This window comes from Canis lupus, chromosome 34, assembly GCF_048164855.1.
Source record: "Canis lupus baileyi chromosome 34, mCanLup2.hap1, whole genome shotgun sequence".
Taxonomy (NCBI): Eukaryota; Metazoa; Chordata; class Mammalia; order Carnivora; family Canidae; genus Canis; species Canis lupus.
In genome coordinates, this window is record NC_132871.1 from 8,741,460 (window position 1) to 8,764,313 (window position 22,854).

Genomic DNA, 22,854 nt, shown 5'->3' on the forward strand with positions numbered 1-22,854 from the left:
CGCTCAGCCCCGGGGAACCCCGAGCACCCGCCGCCCGCGCGCACGTCCCGCAGGAGGCGCGGGCCTCTCGGGCTTCCCCCTCCCCCCCGCCGGCGGTGGCGGGTGGTCGTTCCAGGAACGTCAAAGACCACGCATTTGTGGTTCGCTCCTTGCCTCCTCACACTCGGGGGGCCCAGGAAATGATCTCCTGGGAGGGCAGTGTGCGCTGAGGGTCCCCCGGGAAGGCGCCGCCCCAGGGGACGGTCCCCACGCCGACAACTAACCTCAGATGGCCTCTGCTTCATTTAGAATATAAAACAGGGGGGACATTTTAAAATAAAAAACAAAAAGAATATGAAACAGGGAACCAGACTTTGGGATTTATTTCATTCTAGACATGGCTTTCTCCTAGCTTTCATTTTAAGAAATGATCATCTTACATAATGACAATAATTCAGGGGGCGCCTGGGGGGCTCAGCGGTTGAGCATCTCCTTGGGCTGGGGGCGTGACCCCGGGGTCCTGGGATCGAGTCCCGCACCCGGCTTCCTGCAGGGAGCCTGCTTCTCCCTCTGCCTGTGTCTCTGCCTCTCTCTCTCTCTCTCTCTCTCTCTCTCATAAATAAATAAATAAAATCTTTTAAAAAAATAATGACAATAATTCAGACTTATGAAATGCTGCAAGCGTTGAGCCAAGCCGGCTCAGTGCTGCGGTTTTGCCTCGCATCCCCGAGCCAGCTAGAACGGCACCTCTCTTTCCAGAGCCTGATCTAGGCCTGCGCTGAAGCTTTTCTGATTTGGTCTGTAGAAAGTGTTGGGGTGTTCAGTTGGAAACCAGGTGACTCGGTGAAAGGGCAGGGAGACCGATAGAGGATGGATGGCTGTGTCATGAATATAGTTACAGTTGCTGAGACAGACAATCCGTGGGGTGGCTAGAAGGCCGCGGTGATGGGGGTAATAAAATTCAATTTTTCTGTATATTTGGAAGTTTTTCATACTAAATAAAATGTTGCGCGGGGTTAAGACTGGCTTTGTGTTCAAACTCGGCCAAACCCCGGCTGCATATTAGCTGTGAGATTGGAACAAAAGGGCCGAAGACTCCAATTACTTCATTTTCTCATCCGTGTACAGTGGATGGTCACCAGGCTCGCAGAGCTGGTAAGAGAAAGGACACCGTCAAGTTTTCCCCCAATCTCCCACGAGCCCTCAAATGAAGGGCGGCCCCGAGTGGAGAGGAGGGGAAAGAAATGCAAACCAGCTGCAGGTCCCACATCGCTGGAGCTGGCTGGTGGGAAACGCCTTTGACGGGGCGAGGAGCTGCAGCACCTGCTGTTTACTGGCGACCAGGTGGCGTCAGATAGTGTGTGGCTGGGATCCCTGGGTGGCGCAGCGGTTTGGCGCCTGCCTTTGGCCCAGGGCGCGATCCTGGAGACCCGGGATCGAATCCCACGTCGGGCTCCCGGTCCATGGAGCCTGCTTCTCCCTCTGCCTGTGTCTCTGCCCCCCCCTCTCTCTCTCTCTCTCTCTGACTATCATAAAAAAAAAAAAAAAAAAAAAAAAAGATAGTGTGTGGCTTAGCCTGGAACCTCGTAATGCGTGACTCCACCCCGAGGAGGTGCTTTCAAGGACACTCCCCCCCAGCAGCAGAGAGCCTCCCCCGATGGCCGGCTCGTTCCCTATAGGGGGGGGTGGGGGTTGAAGACAAACCTTTTACGCCCAGAAATGACAGCCGTATTCTCTGACTACAACATCCCAGTCCCAGGCTGTGTGTGTATGTCTCCGGCCGGTTTCATTTTAGGAAACGCGATCGTGACCACCGAAGCCCGAGGAAACAGTCCGTAAAATACGTGGATTTTCCGAGGAGTGGTGCAAGAGCCTTCAAGACCGGTGACAACCATCCGAGGCGCGGGGATTCCGAGGCGGAGCGCGCAGCCCGGAGGGGGCGTGGCCCCTGGTCGCCCCGCCCCCGTTGAGGCCACGCCCCCTCGTGGCCCCGCCCCCAGCCCTCTGTGACGTAGAACAATGCCTGCCACGCGTCGGAACTCGGCTGCCCTCCCTGGCCGCTGCAGCTGAGCGCTAGTGACACGCGTGGGGGACGCCGTGGTCATCGGGGGGGGGTCAGCTTCGGGAATCATGCCATTTCCACTCAGATTCCTCATTTTCTTTTGTGTAGGGGGCATTATTACTGCTCAGGGACAAAAGGAAGAGGGGAGCACAGAGGCAGTGAAAATCGAAGTTTTGCATCGTCCAGAAAACTGTTCCAAGAGCAGCAAGAAGGGAGACCTGCTAAATGCGCATTACGACGGCTACCTGGCGAGCGACGGCTCGAAATTCTACTGCAGGTAGGCAATGCTGTGAACTGCTCCTGCGCGCAGCTGGTGCATGGAACCCAGGCTCCCCTGTACCGACCAGAAGCCTCAGTGGTTGGTGCGGGGCTTGTTCTTGTTATCGCACCCCGGGGGGAAAGTGGACTCCTACGATATGCAGTCCCCTACTGAACGGTTACTTTTTCAACTATTGAACATGTTGGCCCAAGAGATCATCGGAAATCAGTACAACCACACACACCCAGACCACCTCCACCACCACCCCCTTTGGGATCTATAGAAGTCAAGGTATTGTCTGCAAGGCTGTTCTCAACTTTTTTTTTTTTTTTTTTTTTTTGCCGTATGTTGGAGTCACTTTATTTATTTTAAAGATTTTATTTATTCATTCATGAGAGACACAGAGAGAGAGAGGCAGAGACACAGGCAGAGGGAGAAGCAGGCCCCATGCGGGGAGCCGGATGTGGGACTCCATCCTGGGCCTCTAGGATCACGCCCTGGGCTGAAGGCAGCGCTAAACCGCTGAGCCCCCCCAGGCTGCCCTGTTGGAATCACTTTATAAAGATTTAGGTAGAAAAAGTTTGAGAGATTTTATTTAGCCTTCAGAAGCACGGTATTTACAGGCTCAGGGCCACTTTCCAGCTGTATCCAAAAACCAGAACACCAATAACTTGCCCCCTGGTGTCTTATGGGTCCTGTGTTTTCCCATCTCTCCGCCCCCCCCCCCCAATCTCAATCACTGCCTGCTCTGATTTAATTGATCGTTTGTTACTCAGAGGAAGAATGGCTTTTCTTCATCTGTACCATTGCCTCATAAAGATAGGATTGGGAGAGTTAGTTTTCACATTTGGAAGAAAATAGATATATGTAATAAAAGCTACAAATTTTAATTATTATTATTATTATTATTATTTTTTACAAATGTTAATTGTTCAAATGACTTTTTGAGGCTAAACCTGCACCATCATTTTTTTTAGAACAAACCCAGAAAGGTTAAAGGAGTTCTTTGTACAAAGCCATGCAGCTAGTTGGAGGCCCGAGATCTATTAAAAAGGGAACTACTGGGGATCCCTGGGTGGCGCAGCGGTTTGGCGCCTGCCTTTGGCCCAGGGCGCGATCCTGGAGACCCAGGATCAAATCCCACATCGGGCTCCCGGTGCATGGAGCCTGCTTCTCTCTCTGCCTCTCTCTCTCTGTGACTATCATAAATTTAAAAAAAAAATAAAAAATAAAAAAACTTTAAAAAAAAAGGGAACTACTGAATAGTATTTGTGAAGATGGCAATTAAAAAGATAATGACATGACTAATGACTAGCTTTGGGCAAATCATACTTCTTTCTGGCTTTATGAAAGAAGTTTGAGCCAAACATCCCGCCAGGGGGTTCAGAATGAATGTTAATATGGGAAAAGAGAGGACTCCCAATTTTAAATTGTAACTAAATGTCCAAGGTATATATATATATTTTAAAGATGTTATTTATTTATTTGATGGGGTTGGGGGAGAGAACAAGCATGAGCAGGGGAAGTGGCAGAGGGAGAGGCAGAAGCAGACTCCTGGCTGAACTGGGAGCCAATGCAGGGCCCCAGCCAAGTTCCCTGAGATCATGACCTGAGCAGAAGGCAGAGCTTAACCAACTGAGCCACCCAGGTGCCCCTCCCATGTATTTTAAAGTTTAATTTTTCTTTTTCTGTTTTTTTAGGGATTTTGATTATTTATTCATGAAAGAGAGAGAGAGGCAGAGACATAGGCAGAGAGAGAAGTGGGCTCCCTGCAGGGAACCTGACCCAGGATGATCCCAGGACCCCAGGATCACGCCCTGAGCCAAAGGCAGACACTTAACCACTGAACCACCCGGGTGTCCCTAATTTTTATTTTTCTTAAAATCAGCTTACCTAAGTGTTGTTTTTTATTATAGCCGGACACAAAACGAAGGCCACCCCAAATGGTTTGTTCTTGGTGTTGGGCAAGTCATAAAAGGCCTAGACATAGCGATGATGGATATGTGCCCTGGAGAGAAACGGAAAGTGATTATACCCCCTTCATTTGCATATGGAAAGGAAGGCTATGGTAAGGTGTTTTAATATTATTATTTCTAAGTTATATTTAAAAATAAATCATAGCTTTGGGTATATATCCAAAAGAGTAAAAGCAGGGTCTCAAAGAGATATTTGTAAACTCTTGTTCATAGCAGCACCATTCACAATAGCCAAAAAGTGGAAATAACCCCAGTGTCCATTGACCAATAAATGGAAAAACAACATGTATACACATAAAATAGAATATCATTCATTCTACGTGTTACAACACAGATGAACCTTGAGTACATTATATTAAATGAAATAAGTCAATCACAAAAAAAAAACACCGTATGGTTTCATTTGTACGCCGTATGCGGGATAGTCAAATTCGAAGAAAAGTGGTTGCCAAGGCGCTGGGAGAGGGTGGAGTAGAGGCTTTGCAAGGTGAAATAGTTCTGAAGATTGGTTGCACAGCAATGTGAATGTAGGAAACTGTACTGAACTGTATGGTTAAAATGGTTCCAGTAGTAAATTTTACATTACATGTATTCCCCACGATTAAAAAAAATTTTTGACTCACTAAAAAAAATAAAAAATATTTTTAAAATCACAGAGAAATAGTTACAGAGCTATAAACTTAAGCTGTTTCTAGTCCAGTCCACCATGGTCCCCACTTTTTACAAATAAAGAAAATAAGACATTGTTGGAAGACAGATCTCTGGCCAGAGTTCTTTCCCTCACGTAGTGGCAGTACTCATAAAGATCCTGTATATTTTAAAAGCTCTACCTTAGTCATTTTTACTTGTTTTAGTCCATGTTATTTTATCATTACATAAATGTCTATAGCATATACCTTAGCTAAGCAGAACCAAAGTCAAATTCATAAAATTCAGGAAACTGAAACATAAGATTTTAGAGTAAAAGGACAGCACAGAAATGTAGTAAAAAAAGAACACCTAAATATAAAAAAGCTGCCAGTCACTATTACCCAAATTCAGGAGCAGCCTTGAAATGTGGAAAAAATGAACTGCTTCTTTCAATATCTTTCCTATTTTTAAAATCCCACTATAAGATCTGAGAACCTAAGTAGAGCAGATAAATGGGGAAATTTTTTCCAACTACGATGAAGACACTTACCAGTAATAAAAATGATCTAGTCCTAAAAATAGGCAGGCAGCCCACTAGCAAAAAAATACAAATGACCTTTAAATCTATGGGAATACTTAGTTGCCTTAATAATTAAAGAAAGAGAAAACAAAATGAGACACCATTTTCACTGATCAGATTCTCAAAGGCAGAAAAGTTGGCACAGGTATAGAAAAGTAGCAGTCTCATGCATTATTGCTGGGAATGTAAATCACTCGATCTTTCTAGCAATTTTTATCAAGATTTAAAAGCACATACCCTCTGACCCAATAGTTCCATTTACAGGAATGTTACACAAAGGTATATATAAAAGACATTCATCAGGCTTTTATTTGGTAGCAAAAAACCGGAAACTACCTGAGTATCCATCAATAGGGAATTTCTTAAGGGACCCCTGGGTAGCTCTGCAGTAGAGCTTCTGTCTTCAGCTCAGTGCGTGATCCTGGGGTCAGAGGAGGAGGATGAGTCCCATGTCGGGCTCCCTGCATGGAGCCTGCTTCTCCCTCTGCCTGTGTCTCTGCCTCTCTCTGTGTGTGTTTCATGAATAAATAAATAAAATCTTCAACAAGAAAAAAAAAAAAAACAATAGGGAATTAGTTAAATTATGCTATATTGGTACAATGGATTATGGTGCTGCCAATAAAAAGAATGCCACAGAGCCATATATATTAATATATTAAAAGAAAAATGGGATAGGGTGCCTGGGTGGCTCAGTCAGTTTAGCCTCTGCCTTTGGCTCAAGTTATCATCTCAGGGTCCTGGGATCAAGCCCCCCATTGGGCTCCCTGCTTAGCAGGTGGGAGTTTGCTTCTCCCTCCCCCTCTGCTCCTTCCCACCTCCCCCACTCATGCACACACACTCTCTCTCTAATAAATAAAATCTTAAATATAATAATAAAATGAAATGGGATAGAGTGTATTCATGCAAGGAGTATTTATTGAGCATCAGTGCCAAGCCCTGTCCCAGGCCTTGAGCATAAAGCCGTGTACAAAGAAGAAACAACTTCCTATCCTCAAAGATCTTACATGGGAGGGGCAGGATTTCACATATGCATCATGAATCTCCTCTCCATATTTATATGTGGAAGGATACACAGTCATCTGATGACATTAAGTGTTCCTGAGAAGGAAGCCTGAGGGTGAGGGTAAGGAGATGTCTTACTCTCTAATATTTTGTACTGTTTAAATTTTTTTGCCATGCACATGTATCAATTCTTCCAAAATTAGGGGCACCTGGGTGGCTCAGCAGTTGAGCATCTGCCTTTAGCTCAGGGCTTGATCCTGGGATAGAGTCCCACATCGGGCTCCCCGCAGGGAGCCTGCTTCTCCCTCTGCCTGTGTCTCTGCTTCTCTCTCTGTGTCCCTAATGAATAAATAAAATCTTTAAAAAAATTTTTTTCCAAAATTAAAATTTTTTTTAATTGCTAACATTAAAAGTGGAGCTGAATAAAGAGGGAAAATGTTTAAAGGGGGGGGAAATGGTCAGCCTGGCAGAGGGTTGGTTTTTACTTTGCATTCTCATTTAGGTTCTTGCTCTCTATTGCTTTGTGAAAACTAAAGAATTATTCCCTCCTCACCTATTTAGAACCCTTGCTATCTCCACTTATTTGAAATATTTCGTATATAATTAAAGTCGTTAAGGATTAGTTTTCTACGAAGAGATATTGTCATTATTCCCAAATATTTCGTCAGAAAGGTCACACCATCTTTGAAAATATTTGGTTAACTTATTAATAGTAGTGATTCTCTTACCTGTTCTTTCGAGTAAGAGGAGGGGATTGCTGCCCCAAATTGGATTGCAGGGAAGCTAGTGGCACAAAACAGACCCAATCAGACCAAAAACTCCTATGGAGGGAGACAGCTCCAGGTAACTATAGCTTCATTCTCAAGGCTTTCAGCCAATCATTTGTTCCAATCAAAATAGCTCCCATGGAACCATAATTTATCTATCCTATTTTTAGTTGTTGAGGAATCTGGGAGAAGGAGAGAAAAAAATTAAAGATAAATTAAGTTGAATGCAATTCTTGCCCAAAAATATTGTCATAGGTTGAGGCCGATCCTAGGCAAGATGATACAGGCAAAGTTTGCCTTTTAGGCTCATTTTAACTACATCCTGTGTCGTCAGTAGGTGCTCATCCATCCTCTTGGGCCCCCTTCCCTGTAGCAAATGACCACTTTGTTATCCTTTTTGTAAACTAGCTTATGCTTAGCTATGAATGATTGCCCAGGCTAAGGTAATCTAAGCTAATTAAGCTATTAATAAACTGCCTAAGCTATTAATAAACCAGATACTTACTTGCTGCAGAGATGTACTCGTTTAACTCTGAGGAAGTTAGTTCATATTCAATTTGAGGTGTTGCTCATAAACATAAAAAGTTGAATCTCATTAGTAACACCACCAGCACTTTTGTTTTACACATAAGGAAACTGAGGCCCAACAAAAGCTTGTTCTTTGGAACATACTTAACTGCTGGCTTATCTGCATTACAATAGGTAGGATTAGATTACGAAAAAGTTGAGTGGGGAGACCCTGGGTAACTGCTTAACAAACTGCTTCTTGATCGAATAAGCTTTTTTAAATAAGATGTTATTGAGACCTAACGTCAAGCATGACTTTATTTTAGGTGGTACTTGAAGAAGGCTTTCCTCTGTGCAATATCCTTGCTTCACGTGACAAGCACCCCTGCATGTCTTGAAATGCATGTGACTTTTAGTGCTTAATTAACAGTACACCTGGTATGTATAGATTCTTTACATTAACTCCCACGCCTTTGATCTGCTTCTCTAAATACAGGTAATTCTATAGCAAATTCACCTTTTTTCTCTTTCCTGTGCTCTAATTTCTCTGTAAGACAAAAGCTGATTGGCAGTATTTTCTGTGTGTATAGTAGAGTTATTGGGAAACTTGTATGTACTTGTACTATTTTTTCTTAAGAAATTTGTGTTTTTAGGTTGTCTTTATTGTCATTAGTTATTTCCCTGTCATAAGGAGATTGTCATTGGACAGAATAGGAATGGATTTTGTAAAAATGATCATTGAATTAATCTCTGCCTCTTTTACTCTAAAGTTAGGTAATAGGTGGTACATTGCTTGGAACTCCATTAGTCAGAGGATGCATGGGCAGATTTTTCTATGTCCTGGCTTCGGAGATGACTGATCATTTCTCCTTTCGGTTACAGCTTTCAAGCTCTTTTCTTTTTGGGTTATAGGAATACTTTAGCAAGAATTCTCCACTGTTTCACTAAAGAAGTTCCTATTTCCTTCAAAGAACAAACAGCCATTTAAAAAATAAACCACAGGGGCATTCATTCAACAAATATCTGAGTGCCTGTAATGGATGAAACTCTAGGCAATATTGGGACACAAGCTAAACCCTGCCTCTTAGCGAGTCATTTCTGCAGATTATTTTCATGAAATGGTCATCTGAAATAGCCCATAGCTTGCTAAGATCATCTGTGACATCAGTGAATAGGTTAACTTTATTCAGGAGGACTATTCAACTTAATACTTAACACTTTTTATGTGATTAGAGATTTCATAAAAGTGTTACTGTCATTGCACTCATTTTTTTTAATGTCTGTAAAGGATTGGATAAACAAGTGTATTGAAATAGATGTTTTCTTTATGCTTCCAAGTAACTCTACAGTATCATTTTTTAAAAGATTACTGATTTACACTTTGAAATTTTTCTGCCCATGAATTTCTTCGTTGCACTAGCTCTGTATAATGACAGGGTATATTAATAAAAAATACACGAGTTGTGTCTATTTTAATTCAATTAGGAAGTAATGGCCCACTAGGTTCTTAAAGCTGATTTGGTTTAAAAACACTGAAAATTTTTCCTTAAAAGTGTTTAGTAAGCGGTTTTTATAAACAGGAAATAACAATCATAATGCTATAATGGCTATTCATGAATGCATATTTGAACATTTTCTTCATGTAAATTAAACTTAAAAATTATACCTTTAGCAGAAGGCAAGATTCCACCCGATGCAACATTGATTTTTGAGATTGAACTTTATGCGGTGACCAAAGGACCACGAAGCATTGAAACATTTAAACAGATAGACACGGACAATGACCGGCAACTCTCTAAAACTGAGGTAATTCAAACAAATTCAATGCGTAAGGCCTAATTTTTCATCACGTCTATGTTACATCTGTTATTTTTTTTAGCTCTACTGAGCATGGGCTGATTACTTTGCTTTTATAGAGCTGGTTGCTAAAAAAAATCTGAGCTTCAGGAAGAAAGAAAATTGCTTTTTTAATATAAAACTTTGTAACTGAGTCATCCTGTTCAGTTGCCTTCCTCCCTGCCAGAGGGTCATTAAAATACCAAGCTAATCTGTACAGGGCATTTCCAGCTTCTAGACTACAAGAACCGATCTCGTTCAAGTAGGAATTTATAACAGTGCCAGTAATTTCTACCTCACAGGATTGTGGGGATTACATGGGATTATGAAAAGAGCTAGCAAGAATTTGAATTGTGTGCATTAGAAACTTAGTAAGTGGGAGCCAGGAGTTCACTAACCAGCTTCTGCATTCCAGTTAGCCTTGTGTATGAATTGAGGGATTAATAAAGATGTCAAAGAGCAATAATAAATTCTTTCATACTTTCTCAGTACCGGGTACTACTATAAGCACCTCAGCCTGTCATTTAATCTTTATGACAGTTTATGAGATAGACACTTGTCATTATCTCTATGTTACAGAAGGGGGAGAAATGATGCCCAGACAGGTTAGGTAACTGGCCTAAAGTCACACCACGCTAAGTAGCAAAATCAGACCACACCCTGGCAGTCTGGCTCTACTACTGTGCTTTTTTTTTTTTTTTTTAAGACTTATTTATTCATGAGAGAGAGGCAGAGACACAGGCAGAGGGAGAAGCAGACTCCATGCAGGGAGCCCAACATGGGATTTGATCCCAGGTCTCCAGGACCAGGCCCTGGGCCAAAGGCGGCGCTAAACCGCTGAGCCACCCAGGCTGCCCTACTACTGTGCTCTTAACCGTGGCCTTCCCTTCTGCTTTTGGGGAATTTCCAGAATATATGTTTCAGGGCGAGTGTTTGTACTGTTGAAGACTGGTGCCTTCCTTAAACCCACTGACTATACCCTTTTTGCTTACATTGAGTGACCAGCTATCCCCCCTCTTGTTTGGAGACAGTTTAATATGCATGACTCTATCACCCAAGTAATATAGATGGTACCTGAGTCACCTGAGTCGTTGATTTCAAGAGACAAATAAGCCCCCTTGTTCTGTTTCTTTTTCCTCTCTCTCTCTGCAGTCCTTCCTCCACCCTGATTCCACTTCCTCCTGCAGGATATTAGTAAGGATGGTCCCCTGCAGTTCCTTTGTTGCTCAGCAGTGGAAGAGGGATATGTGAATGAAAACATCCCCCATTCCTTAAGAAGGACAATTAGAGGGTTGGCATATTCATCCCAGGACTTACTTTATGTTGACTCCTTATGAGTTTTATTTAGAGTGACCAGCAGCAGATGAATACGTAGCACCCAAGAGCTCAGCCTGTGCACACAGACCATCCCTTATCAAATGCAAAGAGGCATGTTCTGCAGCATGAATACTCTTCAGTAGACCAACCTTATGGGCTCTGTAGTTCTTTCTGGAAAATAAAAGTAGAGAAAGTCCAAAAACAGTGACCTGCTTAGCAGCAGTCTGCCCAAATGTCTCTTGGGTATCAGCTGCATAATCACCAGATGGTAAGAGTGACTTCCACATGTGTGAATAATAATAGCTATCTTTTATTGACATCTATAAATGTTACAGTAATCTTCACATCATTACTACGATCTAGATACTGTTTCCCCCCTATTAAACAGGACAAAATTGAGATCCAGAGAGGCTAAATTATTTGTCCAAGACCACACAACGAGTGCAAGACAAAGCCTAGATTTGAAACATGAACTAAAAGAAACTACTTCCCTTCATTGTCAGAAAGATTGAGTCAATTATTTCTTTAGTGTAAGATGGGAGAGGAGAGGAACACAGTATTTTTATTAAATTAGGAAGTAGAGACAGTATGAAACTTAGCACCAGCAAAATTAAGGTTATGTTCTTACCCACTGTCTCTTTGTACCTCTCCATCACAGTGTACTAGAAAAGTACATCTTGAGAGTCGGTAATAGTGGTTATGAAAATATATTTACTTAGCAACTGAGGAATATTTGAGGTTCTTTAAAACTCTTTTCACCTACATAGGATTGCTAAAGCTCAACTGGAAGAAAAATGTATCTTCCTTGATAGGACTGAAGTCCCACTTGCGAACAGTTGATCTTTCTAAAATAAAGTCTAGTCGTGTTGGACTGAGTTGGGATACATACTGCTAAAAACCTCTCAGAATTCAACTTTAACTTTCAAAAATACTCATGCCTTTAAGGTGCCCAGCCTGGCGGAATATTATCTCCAGATTATTGTATGTTGCTTTTTTTAGTTATCATATATTAGCACTTTCCAATGGAAATATAGTTGAGTCACATACGTAACTTACAAACTTTAGTAGCCACATCTTAAAAAGCGAAAAGAAACTGGTGAAATGAATTTTAGTACTATGTTTTGCCTAACTCAGTATATCTATAATACCTCCCTTTCAACATGAAATCAATGTAAAAATTATCAATATTTTTTATTGTCTTCAAAATTTGTTGTATATTTAACCCTTAGAGTAGCATGTCTCTATCTGATCGAGCCAGTTTCAAGTGCTGAGAGTCCCCATGTGGCTAGTAGAAATGTCATATTACACAGAGAAAGAATACTTAATACCTGTGCTTTATTTGACATTATTATTATAGAGGTTGTCATAGTTATGTAGATTTGAAGGAGAGTTATAGAAATGTAGAAAGATTAATTGAATTTTTTTTTGAAACCTAGCCTATGGTTGAGTTTTGTTGATAATACATTAATATGCATTAATTTTAGAGATTACCAAAAAAATGCCAATTTGGAGTTTATTTACTAGTAGAAATCCTTAAGAATGATTTTCCTTTCATAATGTAGACAGTATAGATTATTGAAAGACAATTAGTTTCAACAAAATTCAATTCCTATGTTAATCTTTGAGTATGTACCACTAACCATCTATAACCTCAGGGGAAGCTAATTTGAAGATGTTTCTTTTCAGAAAATTGCTTCAAAGGTTAAAAGAATAAAACCTCAAATGGTTTTTAAAGATTTTATACCACTTATTATAAGCAGGCTTAGAGTTTCCTCATGTAAACATTTCCTTAAAGTTACTGAAAATTTACTGTGGTCCCTCTGTATTAAAGACATTATTTTGGCCCTCTAGATAAATCACTACCTGAAAAGGGAATTTGAAAAAGATGAGAAGCCACGTGACAAGTCATATCAGAATGCAGTTTTAGAAGATATTTTCAAGAAGAATGACCATGATGGTGATGGCTTCATCTCTTCCAAGGAATACAATGTATATCAACATGATGAACTATAGTATATTTTTATTTCTAAGTTTTCTTAGCTACTTACTGTACTTTATATATAAAACAAAGTCCCTTCTCTAGAACTTGTATTTTCTGTTTTCCTCCCACGAGAACATATTTTAATATCCTCAATACATGTAATTTGGCATAATAAATGTGTGTTATTTTGCAAATTTAACCTTCAGGAAAAGTATCATTGTGTTTCCCTATTGCTTTATTCTGTGAACACGAATTGCAGCACCACGAAAATAGATCTCTGTGTCTCAGTGGGCAGTTCTCCCCCTTCCAGAGATAGGACACCTATGTCAAAATCTACAAGTTCTTCCCACCTCTAACCTTAACAACATGTATAAGTAAGTATGTAAATAACCAATTTTTAACATCTTAATTGTTAAAATGCCCCATATCTTAAAATTATTCAAGAGGACCCAGGAATTAGCATTTCATTTGTTTATATATTTCATAGCATTACAAATAGGATATAAAAATCACAGAGAACTAAACAAATCTTCCTTTTGCATACATATAGGAAAATATTGCATAGCCGTGTCCCACAGTGAGTCTTAACACAGTCTCTGTAATTTTTGGTGCAAGCTCTGGCCTCTGGTCATTATTCCAGTGGGGAATGTTTAAAGATACTTTGCTCAGACCAAAGACTTTGTTCCTCATGTAAAGCAAGACATAAAATCTATACTGCTTGGAGTCTGTACTCCTTCAGACATCATTATACATGTACTATCTCCTCTTCCTTCTTGTAGGCCTGTAGATCCACCATCCCTAACTTTTTGTCTTCATCGTCTTAAATTCGTGCCATGGTATTTCTTAGTTTCTAGTTCCCTTTCCCTACGTACCTCTATCTGAAGTCACTACATTTCATGATGTTCTTGTTATTGATCACGAATGAGCATTACACTGGTACACCATCACATTTTTGGAAACGTGAATTTACACGTGAGGATATTAGATGAGGATACAAACGGGGATCTACGCCCCCATGGCAATTTTGTGTCATGAGCAAATCATGACATCAACCTGTTGAGAACAGGAGGTAAGAGATGCTGTAGAAGATCCTACTGTGCCATAGATAGTGCATGTTATTTACTGGAACATGTACAGTTTTACCCCCTGCGGATGTAGGAAGGTATGGTCAGGCACTAAATAGCTCTGCTCAAAATGAGTTCAAAGCAAAGCTTTTCCATTTTCTGAAACTTGCTCTTTCCAAATCATTGTTCAGTGTTCATCTTTTAACCTGTTTAGTGAACCTGCCAGAAATTCTATTATCTAAAAAGTGCAGGGGTGGGTAATGCAAAAACCACCAGATTAACGGATATCACGTATGCATAGCACAGAGTTTGACACTTCATAAAACCAAACCCTTCACTCTCTTTTCTTTCCTCCCAATAGTGCTTCATGCCTGTACCCACTTTTGTAACTCCTCCTCACTTGCTCAGTTCTTGTTCCTTGACTTCGCTCAGGAAAACCTCCACTGAATTGAACTAAGTTGGTGACTCAATAATATGTTTTGGTTTGGAAACTGCCCCCACCCTCTACATTAAAAAAAAAAAAAAGTCACTAGAGCATTTTGCAATCAGTATACTCAGACTTGCATTTGACTTACATATTCTGCTCAAAAGTACGGTGGAAGAAGGTATACATGGAAATCATGCCATAATACAAACTGTTCATAATTCTATCCTTTCTGTCCCATTGTTTTCAAAGTGCTTTTAAAGTTATGTTTTTAAAAATCATGGATGATGTTAAATGGAGACTGATTCTAAAACTCAAATCACATTTTTTTTTTTTAAAGATTTTATTTATTTATCCACGAGAGACACAGAGAGAGAGAGGCAGAGACACAGGCAGAGGGAGAAGCAGGCTCCATGCAGCCTGACGTGGGACTCGATCCAGGATTGAGTCTCCAGGATCACGCCCTGGGCCGAAGGCGGCGCCAAACCACTGAGCCACTCGGGCTGCCCTCAAATCACATTTAAATAAAATTTTAATCATTCTACATTCATAATCAGGTATTTTGTATTTACACAATTGCTTTATGCTTTTTTTTTTTTTGCTTTATGCTTTCACAGGCATATATACCTGTAGTGAGTGCTGTCACTGCATTTTGAGTTCTAGAATTTTCATTACTTTTGCAATTATTTTAATAAGGGTGTATAATGAATTAATAATTGAGGTTGTGTATGAAAAATGGCAGATGTCTTACAGAGTAGATGAAAAAGGTCTCTCAGAACTAAATATGTTAAGTATTTTAAGCATTTTCTTTTTTTTTTAAGATTTTATTTATTCATGAGAGACCACAGAGAGAGAGAGAGAGGCAGGCTCCATGCAGGGAGCCCAAAGCGGGACTCGATCCCAGGACTCCAGGATCACGCCCTGGGCCAAAGGCAGGCACTAAACCCCTGAGCCACCCAGGCATCCCCCAATTTTAAGCATTTTCAAAGGAGAAAGATAAAGGTGTCCTAGCTGCCTTACCTTTAAAATGACAGTAGTAGGTTTTTATAAAGACAAAACTAGTGAGCATGTGTATATTACAGGATGGCATACTATGAATCACCCTGTTAACTGTGTACACAAAACCCCACGCTGTGCTCAATGTGCTTTTCATTTGATACCACAATTAAACATTTAGGATTACATTAAATTATTAACACATTTTTCTCATTTTACCAGATCTAAGGCAATGGTTAAAGTACCATAAAGTCACCACTTTTAACCTCTTGTCATTCTTAATATTGAATTAAAAGTCAATTAAAAATAGAATTGATACCTGGAAAAATCAGCATGTAAAATTATCTAAAATGATAGCCTAATCCCAAATATAATTCTAAAGTAACTGGTAGATTTCATGGAGGAGCATTTATATTCTAAAATTTATATATAAACCTGTTTTCACATAAACTATATATATATATTTTAAGATTTTATTTATTCATGAGAGGGAAAGAAAGAGGCAGAGACACAGGCAGAGGGAGACACAGACTCCACGCAGGGAGCCCGATGTGGGACTCAATCCCAGGACCCTGAGTCGAAGGCAGATGTTCAACCACTGAGCCACCCAGGCATCCCTCACATAAACAATATAATCTTTATGACAATTTATAGGGCAGCTACCATTATCATCTCCATGCTTATGGATGAAGAAAATGATGCCCAGGCAGGTGAATTTCTCTTTCCCTCTTTAATTTGCCACAATTCACCAAAGCATATCTAGGTGATTTTGGAAAGGTGTGTGGCACAGTTGCACCTAAACACACTACATTCATTTTCCATTTTATTTCATCCTCTTGTGCCAAACATCAAAACATGGAACTGCATGAAGTCTCACATACTTCTGCCCATCGACAGAGCACTGAAAGCATCCATAAACCGTCTCCCTTTTAAAGTTCCCCATTCCGCAGAGTATGCAAGGTCCTTTTGGAATGTTGTGATTAAGCAGGTTAACTCGGATATGAGTCCCTTCTTTGAGAGAAATATCCGTCATGCTGAGAGGTTTGTCATAATAGTCAGAAAAAAGATCATCTAAGTAAAGCTGTGAACGAGAAATGGCATCCATCACTCTTCTATCTAAAAGCACAAACAGAGAAGTGTGTTAGAAGTCAAATAAGTAACATAGAACCAAACCGCATTGTAAGTACATGAATCTAAACCATCGGTCATGAAATCATTTGGCTTTTAGATTTAAATTCCTCCTTAACAGAAGGAGTACCGACTAGATAAACTCAAATGTTAATCCAAGGAGAAAACACACACACACACACACACACACACACACATTTGAAATACTCTTCAATGGACATACTTCTCTCAAATAGTATATTCCTCAATCTGTAGAGCAGTGCAAACGTTGCGGTTTCTTCCCTCTCAAATCCTCCTTTTGACACTGAAGTGACACAAAGGTCTATAAAAAAAAATTTTTAGAAGATGTTATAACATGAACAACTCATATTTTATTGGGAGTTTTAGTTGTGGTTGGAAAATTCTGGTCTATGTCATTCGCTGCATTAAGTTAAATTTTATGTATCTTTAGAGAAGCTAATAGTCACAAGGTACAAAATCCAGACTACAAGCAGGGGATACAGTAACAAGTCTCCTGTCTATCCTGGACCCCAGCCTCAGTTTTCCATTCCAGAGATCACCACTGTTATGTTTCTTGAGTAGACTTCCTGGGGCACCTGGGTGGCTCAGTGGTCGAGCATGTGCCTCTTGCTCAGGTCGTGATCCTGGGGTCCTGGGATCCAGTCCCACATCCACCTCCCTGCTTCTCCCTCTGCCTATGTCTCTGCCTCTTTCTTTGTGTCGCTCATGAATAAATTTAAAAAATATATATTTAAAAAAAAAAAAAAGGAGAGAAGTGGGTAAGTAGTAGGGACCAGATGGTCTTTCTCAGCTACTTTACCCAAGCATAAGATTGACAGTGCTGACAGTATCATTCTCCTACAATTACATAGTGTGTTTGTTTCCCATGAAATTCTTCTTAAAAATATAATCTCAGTGTTTCATGCAAATCATTCACTTACCAAAGGCACCATCCAAGTAAATGAAGAGTTCAAAAATACTGAAAGCTATGGTTGTGTGTGCCGGAAAAACAATAGCTTTGTCCCTTCCCTTGGGATTCTGTTCATCCATAAAATGAAACTATAGTAAATAAGTAAATGATATTATTAAGGACCATAACATGTAAGGATAGCTTTTTAGAGAAACAAAACATTTCATACAATCTTACTATTAAAACAAAAACAAATTATCCCATTGAATTTAACTGTTTAGACCAGAAGTCTAAACAGGTCAAGGAGGTCTCACAATCTAGGAACGGGTCACCACTTTCTCAGAACACTGGCACTAGGGCCAATGATTAGTGCTACCACAACAGTAATGCTCTCCGACACAGACACCTTTTTTTTTTTCAACCACAAACCATCTGTTTAAGTGCTACAGTTGTTTTTAGCCTACTATGTCTATTATTCCAAAGCCCCCAGAGTTTTCAGTAGTTTTCCAAAGCAATCATCAACTTATTTACCAAAATAATCTCCAACCATTAAATAAATGTTTGTTTGTGCCCCCAAAATAATCCATTAAACAACTCACTGGACAGCTAAATGTAGCCACTGAACAGAACTTTTATTTGCAAAGATTCAAAAAGTTTTTCATTGAACTCTAACAACTGATTTTATTTTATTTTTTTAACAACTGATTTTAATAAAACCATGACGATTATGTGTCATTACTATGTGATTAACAAAGACAAATAATACTGAGCCAGAGAACTAAACACGAATAATTTCCAAGAGTTTTCTAAAAGTATTTAACATTGAATGAAGCACATTTGGCCATTATGGTCTTACTTTAGGAAAATTAAAATAATATAAAGTCAACTTCTAAAAATTCAAGTATAAAGCACATTACTTACAATCAAGAATTCAACATAAGCATTCAACTTTTATTCTTCCAACATCATTTCATTTAAATAGTAATAGAAGGACTCCAGTATGCATTACTTCATTAGGATTCATGTTTTGTTTGCATTATATTATACACTTAGGATCAAAGTTTTCTCAGTTTTTTTTTTTTAATTCTAAAACAAAACCATTACTGTGCAAAATCCTATATGCACTGGTAGTTCTTTAATCTCAACATCTGACAAAATGCACACACCTCATTAGAAATTGAGAACTTTTAAAAAATTCCCAATGCACCTTTTTAGTAAGAGAAACCTAATGAGTGTGGTTTACCCGCATGGCTTCCCCGCGAATTCCAGCATGCACAGACAGCGAGCACTGCCTCGTGGTCCGAATGCTTTCCATGACCACACACAATACTGCCTTTCTGTTGCTCCTTGTCTGACGTATCAAGCTGTGGTCAAAATTAATTTTTCTAAAATAAAGAATAGAGATATTCACAAGAATCTGTCACACCCAGTTACATACAATCGAGTACATTTTTTTGCTGTCCTGTGTAACTCACAGTGCACTGTAACTAAAAGTAAATCAAAGCAGGTCTACTACAAATCAGAAAGTCTGTTCAAAAGCCATTAATAATCTGGCTCTTCTTTCTCTTAAAACATGCTTATTATAGGAGTCTGTTGGAAGAGACTCCCTTAGGATATTTATTACAAGCAGATTAGCATATTCTTTTTTTTTTTTACGGATTTATTTATTTTTATTTTGGAGAGAGAGAAGCACATGTGCAAGCAGAGGGAGGGGCAGAGGGAGAGGGAGAGAGAGAATCCTCAAGCAGACTCCTTGCCAAGCACAGAGCCTAACACAGGGCTCAATCTCAGGACTCTGAGATCACGACCTGAGCTGAAATCAAGAGTTGGCCGCTTAACCAACTGAGCCACGCAGGCACCCCAGTGTATTCTTTTAATCTAATAATTTAGCAAATGTGTACCTGATCAAAGCAATTTTGTGGAACACCTAAAAATTCTGTTTAAGCCAAATGATTTTGGATATCTACCCTTATCTAAAGTCTGGATATATTGCTAATTTGAAGTATTCCAAACAAATAAAACAAATAAATTACATTAGACGATATACATCACCTGAATGTTTTCATAATTCCTTGTAACAAAGTCCATACAATCAAAATATTTAATGAACACATTTAAGTACATTAAGTATTATTCTACTGACCGTGTAGTAATTTCCTTGAGCAATGTTGATACTTCCACTTCGTGTTTGGTCACTACACCAAATGAAGCTTTTACTGCAACAGAATCTGATCCAGTGACGTTAATCCCAACGTCATTCACAATATGGTTGCCTCGCCTTCCATAAAGGGAAACATCTGATTCATCTTCATAATTCAGTAACTGATAAGATGAAATACCTTTATGAAGGAAATCAATATTTTTTACTTATTTTTAAAAATATTTTATTAATTTATTCATGAGAAACACAGAGACACAGAGACATAGGCAGAAGGAGGGGAGCCTGATGTGGGACTCGATCCCAGAACGCCAGAATTACAACCTGGGCCAAAGGCAGACAGACGCTCAACCATTGAACCACACAAGGTGCCCTGAAATCAATATTTTTTTAAATGTCTCAAATTCATCTAATATAGATTACATATAATAATGTATTAATTTACTATTGAGGATTCCGTTACACAGATGTTGAGAAAGGTGACACTTCATGCCAAGACTTAAAATAGCAACTCAAATAACAACAAAAAATAGAGTACTTAAAAAGAGAACTCAAGTTCTTTTGTTCCACCAAAAGAATTCTCAAAGCTATAAGATCCACTGAGTGGTTGAAAGAAAAACAAGTGTTTATAACAAATAATTTGTCAAAATATCAATGTTTTCTAATCTAGCCTGTAAAATACATTTCAGTTTACCAGTTGCAATAACTGAGTCATAAGAAATAAATGTCAATTACTTTCATTTGACCCTGTAAGATATGAAAGGGTAATATCCCATCTTATAGATGAAGAAATATATTATTTTGTCCTATTCTAAGTTGTTTCAGTTAAAACAATCTATAAAGCAATTGCAATAAAATTATACAATAATTTCACCAAATAGGTTGGAAAATTATTCAACCAATAAGAGATTTGATACTATGCAAATTTTATATATTAATCCTAATATTATTTCTACTATCATAAAAGTTTGCTTTTATCAATGTGCAAATATTACACATATTAGCATATACAACCTATGTTTAGACTGTCAATACTATAGCTGAATGAGTAGTCACTCCCAAACAGATATTTAAACTTACCAGCTGAAATTTCTCTGTCTCCTAGAAGGATATCTTTCAGCGTAAAAGGTGTTGAGGTAAATTTATATCTAGGAAAGAGAAAGCATCGCTTCTTTTTTACCACCAGACTTAGAGGTTGGTATTTGTCAGCCTCACTGAGGCTTGGAACAGGAACTAATCTCCCTCCATCTCCAACTTGCTTGACAAAACTCTTGGTAGCAGCAGCAAACATATTAATATGGTATCAAAACGTCATCAACTGCAACCCTCAGAAAACAATCCATACTTTCACAGAAAACCAGACACAACCCTCAGCCTTGCTTGATTTTAAATATAATTAAACACATTAAAAATACAAAGCATGGTTTCACCAAGTAGCTTGCCAGTGTACAATTCACAGCACTGCCTCCCCTGGTGTGCTCAGGTAATGAATTATAGATCAACAGTGTAAAATGATATACTGAAAGCAAGTCAATTTGGAATTGCCATCCATAAGCACTAAAACATATACAGAAAACTATTAATTTTAAAACATGACCAACGTCCTTGATGAGGGTTACTGTTGAAAGTAGTTTGCCAGCTTTAAGGACACCTGTAGCCCTATGGCAATAATGCAATTTAGACACTAACATTGGCCCTGGATATCATCTACAGTGGACATGGTCCAAAGAGAATTCCTTCACAACTTCATCATGCCAATTGTGGCAACAGTCAAGTGCTATTTTGAATCCTTATACTATACAGTTCATTCATTTTCTTTCTTGTATGCTTTCCTTCTTGTATTAATGTAAAACATTAATTATTCATGATTAATACAAAATATAAATTCACAGAATATAGAGAAACAATTGTATGCAGATTTTTATGAAATAACAAATAAAAGCCATATTACACATATAAACACGTAGACAGATAACTGTATAAGACTAATAACATACATAAATAACTATGACTTTGGGGTTTTCTTATTCTAAAGCTGGCACACAGACAACTCTTTGAAATAGCGCTGTATTTATTTTGTTTCATCATTATCTCCGTTGCTCAACCTTTAAAGAGAGCTATATACTCAAAATTTTTTTAAAAAATTTAAAAAAATAAAGGGAGCTATATGAAGTTTGGGCTTGTCTTTAAGATATCGTGGCAAAAAAATAAATTTTAGAGACCAAGCTGAGAGCTGAAATATTGCATTACCATAGTTATGTGGAGGTTTATATATATATATACCATATATATATATTTTTTAATAGCTATGTGCACTTATAGTTGGATACTCCTTAGAGCTTAACAGCAGGTAGTAAACTCGATACATACACAGAGGGGACAGTGGGTGGAAGATAGAATAGGCCCAAGTCCCAAATAATATAAATCACCTTGATTAGATTCTGGATGCTGTTTTCATTTGCTTGCAAGGATCCAAGGTGTCATACAACCAAGCTCTCATGTAACCCCCCCAAAAGCAAACCCCAACCCCCCCCAAAAAAAAAGTTTTTAATAACGTCCCTTTGTGTGGACAGCACTGTGCCACCTTCCACGACGCAGAGAAAGCACGGGGCATCGTTTCTGCAAGTGGCTAGCAAACCCCTGGGCGACATATCTACCGTCGCAGTCGGCTCCCCCCGAAGGGGGTGGGTGCATCCCAGGCGAAGGCAACAGCGACTAACAACACAGGTGTGCAGAGACAGCATTTAATGGGAGCCCACGGAAAAGCAGTCGTTTTCCCTCCCCTAAGGGATGCTCGGATGCGCCGGCCCAGCGTTCCTGTCGCGGCGAACGCCTAGATGGAGACAATGGGGGCCGCGGGGCGGGAGAAGCTGGGGGAGGGGCGGGGGGTGCAGCCCCCGGGCATCCCCGGGCATCCCCGCGAGCCCACCCCCCCACGCAGGGCCCAGCCCAGGGGAGCCCGCGCCAGCCCCGGGGGCCGACGCACCGCGACTCGCAAGCTCCGGGGCCGAGCCCCGGGACCTTCCGCAGCGATCCTGCATTTAGGATTCTGAAGTCTTTTTCTTAAAGGGATGCAGCCCGGATCCCTAACCCCCTTCAGCTCCCCGACCCCAGCCACCGAAACAGAAGCAGAGCGGCAGGCCTCACACAGCGGGAGGCTGGGAGCCCAACGGGCTGCCCCCCGCGGCCGGAAGCCGCCTCCTTTTTAGGACCGAGAACTGCGGCCTCGCCGAGGCCCGGGGTTGGAGCGCGGGGGGATACGCGGGGAAGCGGGAATG

General features: G+C 40.0%; 3 protein-coding genes across 7 annotated transcripts in view; 1 reads left to right on the top strand and 2 right to left on the bottom strand.

The window, feature by feature from the left end:
* The window catches only part of PLEKHA3 (pleckstrin homology domain containing A3), a 28,682-nt gene extending 26,861 nt beyond the window's left edge, over positions 1-1,821 (bottom strand). The window contains exon 1 of the mRNA XM_072811097.1: positions 1,684-1,821. The gene's annotated coding sequence lies outside the window, so the exon portion shown is untranslated. The remainder of the gene's footprint in view (positions 1-1,683) is intronic.
* A 136-nt stretch (positions 1,822-1,957) lies between these two features.
* Positions 1,958-13,095, top strand: FKBP7 (FKBP prolyl isomerase 7). 4 transcript variants are annotated; one of them, XR_012023825.1, is made up of 5 exons: positions 1,976-2,318; positions 4,217-4,368; positions 8,089-8,200; positions 9,435-9,568; positions 12,767-13,095. XR_012023825.1 is itself a non-coding variant. In XM_072811100.1 (4 exons), exons 1-4 carry the CDS (start codon positions 2,110-2,112, stop codon positions 12,926-12,928), a joined length of 657 nt encoding a protein of 218 aa, XP_072667201.1. In that variant the 5' UTR covers positions 1,958-2,109; the 3' UTR covers positions 12,929-13,095. The 4 variants fall into 4 exon arrangements, 2 of the variants coding, with proteins under 2 accessions (XP_072667201.1, XP_072667202.1); XM_072811100.1 differs by lacking the exon at positions 8,089-8,200 and having other exon boundaries at positions 1,958-2,318; XR_012023826.1 differs by lacking the exon at positions 12,767-13,095 and having other exon boundaries at positions 9,438-9,520.
* Positions 13,096-15,843: 2,748 nt separating this feature from the next.
* PJVK (pejvakin) lies at positions 15,844-22,830 on the bottom strand. Of its 2 annotated transcripts, XM_072811103.1 has the most exons (7): positions 22,006-22,830; positions 20,657-20,724; positions 19,562-19,740; positions 18,662-18,803; positions 17,450-17,567; positions 16,732-16,830; positions 15,844-16,496 (listed from the first exon to the last, which is right to left on the bottom strand). In XM_072811103.1, the coding sequence occupies exons 4-7, from the start codon at positions 18,731-18,733 to the stop codon at positions 16,204-16,206; spliced, it is 582 nt and encodes a 193-aa protein (XP_072667204.1). In that variant the 5' UTR covers positions 18,734-18,803; positions 19,562-19,740; positions 20,657-20,724; positions 22,006-22,830; the 3' UTR covers positions 15,844-16,203. The 2 variants fall into 2 exon arrangements, with proteins under 2 accessions (XP_072667204.1, XP_072667203.1); XM_072811102.1 differs by lacking the exon at positions 22,006-22,830 and having other exon boundaries at positions 19,562-19,757; positions 20,657-21,973.
* Positions 22,831-22,854: the final 24 nt, after the last annotated feature.